General features: G+C 48.3%; 2 protein-coding genes across 2 annotated transcripts in view; one reads left to right on the top strand and one right to left on the bottom strand.

The window, feature by feature from the left end:
* The window catches only part of ADAM9 (ADAM metallopeptidase domain 9), a 71,389-nt gene extending 66,847 nt beyond the window's left edge, over positions 1–4,542 (bottom strand). Inside the window, exon 1 of the mRNA XM_084760646.1 lies at positions 4,192–4,542. Coding sequence (XP_084616772.1) covers positions 4,192–4,288 — 97 coding nt within the window. The 5' untranslated portion in view covers positions 4,289–4,542. The remainder of the gene's footprint in view (positions 1–4,191) is intronic.
* Positions 4,543–4,772: 230 nt separating this feature from the next.
* On the top strand, positions 4,773–10,800 carry TM2D2 (TM2 domain containing 2). The gene is made up of 4 exons (XM_084760341.1): positions 4,773–5,102; positions 5,539–5,626; positions 7,471–7,586; positions 10,110–10,800. The coding sequence occupies exons 1-4, from the start codon at positions 4,879–4,881 to the stop codon at positions 10,321–10,323; spliced, it is 642 nt and encodes a 213-aa protein (XP_084616467.1). The 5' UTR covers positions 4,773–4,878; the 3' UTR covers positions 10,324–10,800.
* The last annotated feature ends 1,754 nt before the right edge of the window (positions 10,801–12,554 follow it).

The raw sequence follows: 12,554 nt of genomic DNA on the forward strand, positions 1-12,554 counted from the left end.
AAAGCTGAACCAGAAACTTAATCTGAGACTTAGTCTGTGAAAAAGGGTGTTGGCTGTTCTTTCCTCATGACTCTTTCCAAGGAAGTCTAAGCAACTGTGGTCGAGAGAAACAGCTTTAAAAGAATTCTACCTAATTGCAAGACAAACAGACGGGGAGCGCCCAACTGCCTCCAGCCTTTCTTCTCTCCTTCCTGCTTATTACCCAGACAAATAGCCACCTTCTCGTACTTTCACTGTAAAAGATAAGCCTCCGTATTCAGGCTGAGTGAGATAACCTGTTGTCTCAAGTACTCCCAAAGGGAAATGACTGTAATTAGGCCCTACCTGCCATTCCAAGCTGCACATCCTCACTCTAGTCACAGGACCAATCCCAAGTAAATGTCCTTTGGCGACTATCTCCTTCCAGCACAGTGTTGCCCTGCAGTGTTTGCTACTGTGTTCTATACTGATGTTACACTTCCTCAGACTTGTGCGTCCTTATTTACCTATCTTTAAAACAAGACAGGTACCTATTTAAAAAGAGACCGTTCGTCCTGAGTTACATATCATAGATCCTGCCTCCAAATAAGAAAACAAATGCTATTTTTGTCTGGAAGTAACCCCACTGGGAAAAACTCCAATCATTTAGAAAACGTAATGCTCTTAAGAATTTAAGTTCCTCCAGAAAGGAATTTAAATTGCTGAAACCAAGGCAGCTTGTTCCTACAAGGATACTGTAAACACTCAATAAAATGTATTCTCAGTCAACAGCCCCTGTGATCCTTACAGACACACATACAGAGAGAGAAAGAGAGAGAGAGAGAGAGAGAGAGAGAGAGAGAGAGAGAGAGAGAAGAAGAAGGAGGAGGAGGAGGAGGGAGAAACAGAGAGGGAGAGAGAGAGAGAGAGAGAGAGAGAGAGAGAGAGAGAGAGAGAGAGAAATCCTTAAAAATAGACCTGCCTTTTCAGCAATTAACACTTTTTCACAAATCTGCAGGACCCTCACACATTTTTATCAGCAACATCAAATTCCCCTCTCCAAGCTGGGATTGGAGATTTTAGGTCAAGAGTGTAATTGTGACTGTATCTGACGCTGGCACTTGGGTTAATACTGAGTGGGCTCTGCCTGCCTGGGGTTCTACAAAAGAATGCTAATGTGAGTTAAACTATGAAAAAAATCTCGTTACTAGAATAATGTAGCAAAGGAGAAAAAACATTTAGACCTGGAGTTTGCCCTACAATATAACATGTTTTTTAGTGATTTTTTTTAACTTACGAGATTTAGCAGTAAGATAAAAGTAACAAATCCAAACATAACAGCATAGTTTAAAACTGACCACTTTGTTTTGTTTAGTTTCCCAGACAGGGGTTCTCTGTGTGGCCCTGGCTATCCTTGGCTCACTCTGTAGACCAGGCTGGCCTGGAACTCAGTGATCCACCTGCCTCTGCCTCCCAAGTACTGGGATTAAAGGCATGCGCCACCATGCCCGGCTTAATCTGTTATTTCTAAAATACAAAATTAGCCTAGATGTTCGTCAACAGATGAAGAAACGGAGTACATATGCACAGTGGAATTCCACTCAGGCATCAAGAACAAACTGTCTCCTCAGAAGGAAAATGGGTAGCATTGGCAACTATAATGTTAACTGAAACAAACCAGATCCTGAAAAATAAACATGTTTTTTTCTCATAGGTGAGATCAAGATTAATATATATATATTCTATTACATATGTGCATATATATATCATATATAAGTGACATGAAAATCGAAGTGGGGACTATGAGAAGGAAGAACATAAGAAGATGATGAGATGAAGAAAGTACAACAATAAACATGCAGGAAGCAGTCATAATGAAACCCAGTATTCTATATACTACCTTTATAAATTAATTTTAAAAGCCGGGCGTGGTGGCGCACGCCTTTAATCCCAGCACTCGGGAGGCGGAGGCAGGCGGATAGCTGTGAGTTCGAGGCCAGCCTGGTCTACAAAGTGAGTCCAGGACAGCCAAGGCGACACAGAGAAACCCTATCTCGAAAAACCAAAAAGAAAAAAAATTAATTAGAACACCAGCGTTTCTAAAAGAAATTGCTTTTAGTCTACATATTGTATGTGCTACCTTATACATCTTTTTTTTTTTTTTTTTTTTTTTTTTTTTGGTTTTTCAAGACAGGGTTTTTCTCTGTGTAGCCTTGGCTGTCCTGGACTTACTTTGTAGACCAGGCTGGCCTCAAAATTCACAGCGATTCCCCTGCCTCTGCCTCCCGAGTGCTGGGAAGAGGTTTCAAACACATCTCATTTCTTTATATTTGCTGACCCCAGATTTTTTTTTTCTTTTAATTATTTGAATCCGCTACTCAAACATTATCCTGCATTTCCTCTTGAGCACAATGTTACAAACAACAGTTTAAAATCCTACTCAAACCAGCTTAGCTCCCAACATTACTAATGGATGGATGTTTCAGTTCATGTTTTAAACATCCTGTATTCCAAAAACCCAGCTGACTTTGGAAGATCGTTCACTTCGGGAAATTCGAGTTGACTCATTGCCCTCCTTGCCAACACCTCAGAACCTGGCGCCTGCTCTCCAGCCTCTCCCTCCGTCCTGGAGTCTAACTTCCATTATGTTGTCAGTGTTTTAACTGTCTGATTGCTGTATTCCTTTTTTTTTTTTTTTAATCTTCATTTCCTGAAGCAACCTACAGGGTAACTATGACTCCTTAGCTTGGCACAGAAGGTCTCCCGAATGGTACCAGCCTACCTTGGCTTTCTCTTCCATCCTCATCTTCACATGAGGAACCTAACCACATATTAACACCTTCATCTGTTCCTAACAAGTTATTTTCTTCCACACCCACTTATTCTTGCTGGGAGGGGGGGGGTGCAGGAAGCTTACTTTTATAATGGATTCCTGATCTCTAAGTTGAAATGTTCTCACTCATTTAACTCAGTTCAAAAATCACTTTCTTAAAAAAAAAAAAAAAAGACAAACAAAAAAACCTTCAACATCTCCCATTTATCTTAGTACACATGGTCACCCTTTTTGATCCTCCAGAAGCATCAGGGATGTGTTTACTTGGAGCCTGATCAATGCTGGACAGATTCTGAAGGTGGATATTCACGCCCAAGTGAGCAGCAGGCCCACACCAGCCACAATTGAAGACATAAAGATATTCCATTCATTTCTGTGCATATGTGTAATAATAATAATAAACATACACATGAGCTAAAAATACAGTTTGGTTTATATTGACAAAGGTAAGAAGTTAGAGATTACTAACACCAGATATCTTCATAGTGAACCATCTATAATAGCACAGGAAAGGTAATCGTCATCAGAGACGTTCTGGCGGCACCCTATTCAAAATTTTTCAGTATTTTGAACTCCAAGATCTCCACATAACAGGAAGCCAGCTTAGTTTAAAAAGAGAAAGCCTAAGACAACGAACAATGTAATTAGTTTCGTGAAGGTCAGCAATGCACTCAAATCTACACTCATCACCTTTGAAGGCAACAATTTTGTAAAGCCTTCCATTGTTCATCATTCCCGGCGCTAGTAGAGATAGATAACTCAACCATGCAAACAATAATTTAATACAAAAGATAAAGTAAATAACTTATTTCCAGAAGAAGAAAAAAAACTAGTGTGCTGATGGTGTGTTTCTACTCAGTTTCATCATCTCCGATATAAATATCTTACATATTTACGGGAAGTTTCACAATTCAAATGTACTACTGGTCGACAGTGATTCAATTCTTTCCAATAATCCCCTGGGTTAAACAGTGCAGAGATTCTTTGTCCGGATTTAGAAAGATTGAACAAGAGGCTCTAGAAATGTAGCATTTCGTTTGTTTGTTTATTTATTTATTTAAAAAAGTATTCTTACTACAACAAAAAACGGCCCAAGGAAAACCCGCCCTCTACTCCATCAGGATCCCTGTGGACCTGCTGGTGAGTAGGCTAAGACAACGAGCGTCAAACCTCAAATTCTGATAGACTTGAAGCAAAAGTTCTATCTCCCAACCCAGGGCCAGTGACAGCCACTCCATCCGCAAGCGCTAGCTGCAGCCTGGGAGCAGCGAGCGCACGGCCACCGCGCAGCCGGCCGCCGGGGTCCGGGTCAGCGCTGACAGGGGCGCCGGGAGCCCGGAGTCCGCCTCGCAGCCCGCACCACCGGGGACTCCCAGAGCATCGACCCCAACGACACCCACCTGGCCGTCCGGCATCGAGGACCGGGCCCAGCAGGCCACACGCCAGCAGCCACCTTAGTCGCAGAGAGGCGAGGGGCGAGAACGCGCGCGGACCCATAGCGAGGGCTTTTGCAGGTTCCGCTCAACGCGCGGCCGCCGCCTCCGCCCCTTCGGTCATCCTTGCAATCCCGCGGGGGCCCCCCAGGGCTGGCGGGGCGCGCGCCCACGGCGAGCACGCGCGCGGCACTGACGCAGCCCTCCCGCCCCACCTCGCTCGCTCCGGGCCGCCGGCGATCCCGCTGCCAGAGGCTGACGTAGGGAAAATGCAGTCCGCGGGGAGAGAATGGCCTACTCCACTGCCGCCGCTCTCCGCCCCGCCCCTAGACCCGCGCAGCCCGTCCGAGAGAGCGGAGGTGGGGCTGAGGGCGGGGCCAATAGAAGCCCCGCCCCTACGCCGCTCTTCCTCTCCGCCCCTCCTCGCTGCGAAGAGTGGAGGGTCGGCTGGAGGGCGGAGCTAAAAACCCGCCACGCCCTCCCTCTGGCCGCTTTGATTGGTCGTGGAGGCGGGCGGAGCGTCGGGCTGCGCACTGATTGGCTGGGTGGCGGCGGGCTGCGTGCCTACGCAGAGGCCTGACAGCGCGGGGCTCAGGTCGGCAGTGGCGGCCTGGCTTTGTTTTTAGGCCAGGTCTCTGGGACCGGCCAGGGAAGATGGTGCTGGGGGGCTGCCCTGTGAGTTACCTACTGCTGTGCGGCCAGGCGGCCTTGCTGCTGGGGAACCTGCTACTGCTGCACTGTGTCTCTCGGAGCCACTCCTTTAATGCCACGGCCGAACTGGATCTCACACCCTCAGGCGCCGCTCACCCAGAGGGTCCTGCGGCCCCGAACTTAGAATACAGGGACCCCAACTCTCCGGTCATCCTTTGCTCTTACCTGTAAGCTACCAGATCGTGGGGGCGGGCCTAGCGGGGATCGGGCCCGGGGTAGGTGGTGGTTGTGGGAAGGACAAGAAGGAAGGCTGCTTCCACTTGGGGGAGGTGATTCCTAGGACAGATGCTTCTCAACTCCCCAGCAGCAGAAAGCCTTGTATATTAGTGGTAGATGCTGGAAAGGAGTAGTGTAGGCTATAGAACCCTTCCACTTCCTGCACCCTTTCTCCTGCCTTGGTTACAAGATGAGTTCAAAGCCAGCCAGCCTGGGTAATTTATCTCAAAAATTAATTAATTGAAGGTCTGGAGATGTAGCTCAATGGTAGATAGCATCCTTAGCGCGTGCAGTTCCTAGTACAGAAGGAAGGAAAATAGTTAGGATCGCGTGCGTTCACGAAGCCAATTGGCTAAGGGGGCTGATGACGGTCTTACTGATTTGCAGACCCGACGAGTTTGTAGAGTGTGATGCCCCAGTGGATCACGTTGGAAATGCAACTGCATCCCAGGAGCTTGGTTATGGTTGTCTCAAGGTGAGATTTTTCTCTGTTGGTGCATGCACTCTTCTTCGTGGAAAACATAGCCAGGTGCTTGCTGTTACGGAAGAGCATAAGGGCATACAAAGAGACTTTTTTTTTTTTTTTACATCGCCATCCGTATAACTGCTGCTGGAAATTTCCAGCATGACCTAGGTTTTAGTGGCCAAGTAGCACATTTGCTTTCCTCAGGAACCAGCAACGTCTGTGCCCAAGCAAGCCGCCCGAGGTGCAAAGACCAAACTGTATTGCTTCCTTTGGTTGTTAAAACTAAAAAATTGAAGGCAAAATGTCAGCGGTCCTTTCAAGCCCTCTCTTCAAAGAGCAACAACACCACCAACAAAGGCCACGCAGGGGCTTTGTAAAGCTGACGCTGAATTGGGCTTTCTTGGTTACACAGGCACCTGGAGGGTGATAACAAGCTGGTCGCACCATTAGGATGTAGCTCGATTGTGTCGCTTATGTTTTTGTTTGAGGATAAAGCCTTCTAGAGAAGCCTTTGGTGGTGCCCCTCAGCCTGGAGAGAAGCCATTATTATCCTTAAAGTGTGTGTACCTATTTGGTCTCTTAAAACCCAATGAATTTTGGGTTGGCTTGGTTGGGTTGGGGTGGTGTTGTGGGGTGGGGGTGTTTGTTTGTGAGAAGGCCTCACTATATAGCCCAAGCTGACCTTAAATTCACGATCCCCCCCTGCTTGAGCCTCCTAGTGCTAGGATACAGGTTTGCTACACTGTGCCCAGCTCATACTTTAGGAATTCGTATACCAACTTTACACTGTGGACTTGCCACTATGATCTAATGTTGGGTTGAGTTATGAGAAAACATTGTTTTACTACCTCAGACACAAAGGAGTGGACATTATAATACCACAGTCAAGGGGACAGCTTTTAATTGAACTATGTATACAGAGATATTTTAAATACACTGAAATTTTGTTCAGTTGTAATTGCCAAAAGCTTGCCTAACATGACATAGAGAAAACTTAATTTCACCTACTTTAATTAAAAGCTGAATTTACCCTGTCATAAGATTCAAACTGTCCCTCAGCCAGCTGTCCTAAAGGACTGGCAGGGCTCGGGAAGTGTGGGAAGTGGGCCTCCCTGCTCTCCAGGCTCACTCTGAGGAACACAGGGGAAACAGTAGAAAAGCAGAAATGAGACAGAGGGAAACTGTGTGGCTCTGCTTTCTCCTCAGAAACTGAATTAAGCGAAGGGTAGGACTTTGGTTCTGAGTGGTTTTCCTAGAACTAAACTTCTACTAGGGATAGACACAGAAACCTATAACCATGAGTGACTTAAGTCCTCAGTCAGATAACAGTCTCAATTATTTTCTAATTTTGTTCGTTTATAGTAAATATACAGCAGATGTCGTGATATGCATTGGCATCTCAATTCCCGTTTTAAAGATGCTGCATTATGTACCTGTAATTACAAGATAGTGAAAGTGTTGTGTGTGTCTCCGCAGTTTGCTTTTGGTTTTGGTTTTGGTTTACTATGTATTAAGAAGCCAAGCCAGGCGTGGTGGCACACTTCTTTAATCCCAGTACTTAGGAGGCAGAGGCAGGTGGATCGCTGTGAGTCCAACCAAGGCCAGCCTGGTCTATAAAGTGAGTCCAGTACAGCCAAGGCTACACAGAAAAACCCTGTCTTGAAGAAGGAAAAAGAAGCCAGTCCTGAAGGAAAAAGTTGATTTAAAGCAGTGTACACTTAGGATGGTCTACTAAGTCACTTGAAGTCATCATTGAACTCCTCGCTTTTACCCAATCTTGCTAGAATTCTTAGAGTTCTGACGCAGCTCTCATTGGCGGGACATGAATGGTGTTTGTGTCATTTTCTCCACAGTTTGGGGGCCAGGCCTACAGTGACGTGGAACACACAGCAGTTCAGTGCAGAGCCCTGGAAGGAATTGAGTGTGCCGACCCCAGGACCTTCCTCCGAGAGAATAAGCCTTGTATAAAGTAAGCGTTACTTCGTTGTTGCACCGTGTGTGTGGTTGTACTGTGTGGTGCTGGAATCTGAACCCAGCACACATGCTAAACAAGTGCTCTGATAATGAACTACACCCCCAGCTTGTGCCTTTGAAAGGGGTAATGGATACTTGGCTAGAGGAACCCCCAGGGTGACTTTTTTCTTTGAAATATTAAAGACTGCATTGCTTCCTCCTGCATGTGGCCCACTGACTGAGGCAGTGGGATTGCAACAGCTAGGAGCAGAAGTTGTGGGTTCTGAGTCTTTTGGTCCACCCCTCATCCTCAGCTGCCAAGCACTGGGCCAAATGAGGTAGCTTCAAAACACCCAACCATCAACCATCCTGGGTACACAACCTTAGGACGCCTGGAACAATGTTTTGCAAAGAAATGTGAGGGTTCCTCGACTGAAATCGCCTGACCATAAATGAACGTGATGTAAATTCTACCAGCGGTGCAGAAGCTTCTTAGCCTGTTAGCGAATGAGAGAGGCCATGGTGACGTGTAGTGATGTCAGCAACTGCAGTTAAGTGAGGTTTCGCTGTTGGGTTTTTGTTGTTTTTGGTTTTTCAGCCTTGAAACATAAATGTTTCTGGTTAGGGAGAGACGGCCCACCCCAAGACTAGAAAAGTCTTAAGTGTTGTCAAGCATGTTCTTAACGTGCAGATTAGCATCCTGAGCCATCTGGTGGCAGTCCACCCGAGGAGAGTACGCCTTTGCTAACTTAATCATGCCACAGTCAGGTGTCGGGCCACTAGGGCACACACTGTAAGTACTTTAAAGCTGCTGAGGTATTCAAGTAGCCAGTCCTAAGTTGCTTACGGGTCTTGCCTTGGCTTTCCTGCAGAAGCCCCAGCCAAGTTGTGACGTAGACCTACCCCTTAGTCCTTCCTGCCTTCTGACCGCCATGTTCTCCCTCCTTCCCCTCTGGCCCAGGAGGGCAGTAGCCCTGCCCTCTAGGACCCACGAATGCAATGAGCTACTTGTCTGCCTCCCCCACACCTCCACACACCCACACCTCCACACACCCACACCTCCACACACCCACACCTCCACACACCCACACCTCCACACACCCACACACCCACACCTCCACACACCCACACACCCACACCTCCACACACCCACACACCCACACACCCACACCTCCACACACCCACACACCCACACACCCACACCTCCACACACCCACACCTCCACACACCCACACCTCCACACACCCACACCTCCACACACCCACACCTCCACACACCCACACACCCACACCTCCACACACCCACACCTCCACACACCCACACACCCACACCTCCACACACCCACACCTCCACACACCCACACATCCACACCTCCACACACCCACACACCCACACCTCCACACACCCACACCTCCACACACCCACACCTCCACACACCCACACACCCACACCTCCACACCTCCACACCTCCACACACCCACACCTCCACACCTCCACACCTCCACACACCCACACCTCCACACACCCACACCTCCACACACCCACACCTCCACACCTCCACACCTCCACACACCCACACCTCCACACCTCCACACCTCCACACACCCACACCTCCACACCTCCACACCTCCACACCTCCACACCTCCACACACCCACACCTCCACACACCCACACCTCCACACACCCACACCTCCACACACCCACACCTCCACACCTCCACACACCCACACCTCCACACACCCACACACCCACACCTCCACACACCCACACACCCACACCTCCACACACCCACACCTCCACACACCCACACCTCCACACATCCACACACCCACACCTCCACGCACCCACACATCCACACCCACACCTCCACGCACCCACACCTCCACACACCCACACCTCCACGCACCCACACCTCCACACACCCACACCTCCACACACCCACACATCCACACACCCACACCTCCACACCTCCACACCTCCACGCACCCACACCTCCACGCACCCACACCTCCACACACCCACACCTCCACACACCCACACACCCACACCTCCACACACCCACACACCCACACACCCACATCTCCACACACCCACACCTCCACACACCCACACACCCACACCTCCACACACCCACACCTCCACACACCCACACACCCACATCTCCACACACCCACACCTTCACACACCCACACACCCACACCTCCACACACCCACATCTCCACACACCCACACCTCCACACACCCACACCTCCACACACCCACACACCCACACACCCACACACCCACACACCCACATCTCCACACACCCACATCTCCACACACCCACACCTCCACACACCCACACCTCCACACACCCACACCTCCACACACCCACATCTCCGGGCTCCCTTATGTCTCCCCCGGTAGCCAAACCTGACTGAATGTATCAAGAGAGAATCCAGCCAGGACAGAGGCCTCTCCTGCGCCAGGGCCAGCCGCAGCTGCGCTGCCATTACAGTACACTCAGTTTTCATGTGCACGTCTCCCCGCCTCACCCAGGTACACCGGACACTACTTCATAACCACGCTCCTCTACTCCTTCTTCCTGGGATGTTTTGGCGTGGATCGCTTCTGTCTGGGACACACTGGGACAGCAGTGGGAAAGCTGCTGACACTCGGAGGACTCGGGATCTGGTGGTTTGTTGACCTCATTTTGCTCATCACTGGGGGGCTGATGCCCAGTGACGGCAGCAACTGGTGCACTGTCTACTAGACACTGCTGCCGTCCCGAGCCGCCAAGGAGGAGGAGTGCTGGGCCGCCACGCTCACTACCGCAAGCTCTGAGTCCCCCTCTGAACATCACCGTCCTCCTAGAAGGACAGACTGTATTTGCCAACCCAGATCTTCCCTTGCAAACCAGGAGTGGCAAGCCGTGTTGCGGGAGTCCAGCCATACTGTTCCTCGTGTACCAAATAGCAGAGATGGAAGACAGTGACTTCCACCCCACACATCGGTTTCCCTGCTGACTCTGGGTGGCTGGATCTTTGATCGTATTGGAGCAGGGAAACCCAACAGGATAAACCAAGTGTCTATCCACTCACAGCCTTCTGTGACCCTGAATCTTCACGCACAGATCGGAAGCTGCACTACTGAGCAATGTCCAGCCGATGCAGAAATGACCGTGGATTTTAATACACACCAAAATTCTGCATCTGTGAATTTAAACTGCAGAATAAAGTTTTAAAACCCAGCCTGCTGTGTGAGCATTTTGAGTGGAGAATGAAACTCAAAATTCGTTGTTGCCGACGGGTAAGCATTTAAAATGAAACACTTATAGTCCTAAATACGAAATGTGCCCCCAGCAGTCTCATGTCTGGGGGCTTCCTTAGAAAGTGACTGAGTTCTGAAGGCTCTCATCTGGTGCTGTCACTGGAAGGTGAGAAAGAGGAGGAACTAAGCATACTTGGAGGAAGGAGGTCACTGGGGAGCAGGTGGCCTTGAGTTGACATCTTTTCCCTGTCTCTCTCTTCATGTCCACTTTGAGATGAAAAGTCTAACTCACCACACACTCACACCATGATGTTCTGCCCGAGCCACAGCACCAGCCAACCAAAGAGTGAGCCTTTCAAAGCTGTGACCAAAATAAAGCTGCCACCTTTAAGTCTTTGCCGGGTACCTGGTCACAACAGTGCAAAGTCCAACGCGCAGCCAACCACCCCGTTAAACCTGACTGTGGATTGTTGTAATGCTCAGAGACAGTAAGTCCTTCATTCGAGTTACGTTTGAAAGCCAGCGATGGTAGGCACATATGAATCAGCAGAGTGTCCTACCTAAAATTAGTATTTTCCAATATATGAACCCCACATTACAGCAGCTGATCCAAAAAGACTGGTATATAGGCTAGTATATACTTCATTAACCCCAGCACCTGAGAGGCAGAGACCAACCTGGTCTACATAATGAGACCATGTTTTTCTAGATTTTACACAGGTAACTATAACACTTTCCTTCAAAATTAGGTGAGATAAAATGAGCCCCACACCCTTGGGGAAAAAATAAGAAAAACATGCTAACTTATGAGACAGTACTAGGGTCAGCTCAGGATGTTTCAGGGGAGTAAGGAGGAAACAGTCGGTCCACACAAACATGGCAGTTAAGCTTCTGCGTTCCCAAGTCACTGGGAAGAAAAGGAAAGGCTCTGAGTTATGAGCAGTTTTGCAATCTTAAGTCAGGAAGAACTATAAAATATAAATGCCGGGTCAGACCAGGCGGCCTGCGCTTCAGTTGGCCATGGATTCTAGAAACGGGATAGACCCACTCTGTATTCCTCTCCATAATAACTAACGTGAAGATGAGCAGTTGAGGCAAGTGAGTCCTGGAAACATAGCACCATGCCGTAAACCTCTTAAGGTTTCTGCCTCAGCATCCCGAACTAATACCACTGTTCTCGCATTCCTAAAGATGACCGCTGCAGAAGCTTTTTGAAAACTTCACTAACTTCAACCCTGCTTACAACAACAACTGGAATTCTCAATTCATAATCTGTACACACTAAGATAATATTTTTAGATGTGTCCTTGAAAATATACATGTCAGGCAGATGTTCGAGGCCAGCCTGGTCTACAAAGTGAGTCCAGGACAGCCAAGGCTACACAGAGAAACCCTGTCTCAAAAAAAGAAAGAAAGAAAGAAAGAAAAGAAAAAATATACACATCAAACTTCACATAGGCTTTAAGGAGCTCCAGGGGTGCCATATTTAAAAGGGGGAAAAAAATTTTTTTTTGGCAGGCTCAATGGTAAGCGCTTCCCTAAGGTGCACTGGTCCCTAGTTTGACCCCCAGTACCCTCCCAAGTCTGGAAGACAGTAACTAAAATTAAAATCTTACCCAAATTAAACTATTTAAGCCATGACTCAGCCTTACCACAGCTCACTATGGTAAATCCTTGCGTGTTTGTAAATACTACTAAAAAAAAAAAAGAACCTAAGTAAGAAGTACATCTGAA

The sequence above is a fragment of the Acomys minous genome, assembly GCF_964271855.1.
Source record: "Acomys minous genome assembly, chromosome: 15".
Taxonomy (NCBI): Eukaryota; Metazoa; Chordata; class Mammalia; order Rodentia; family Muridae; genus Acomys; species Acomys minous.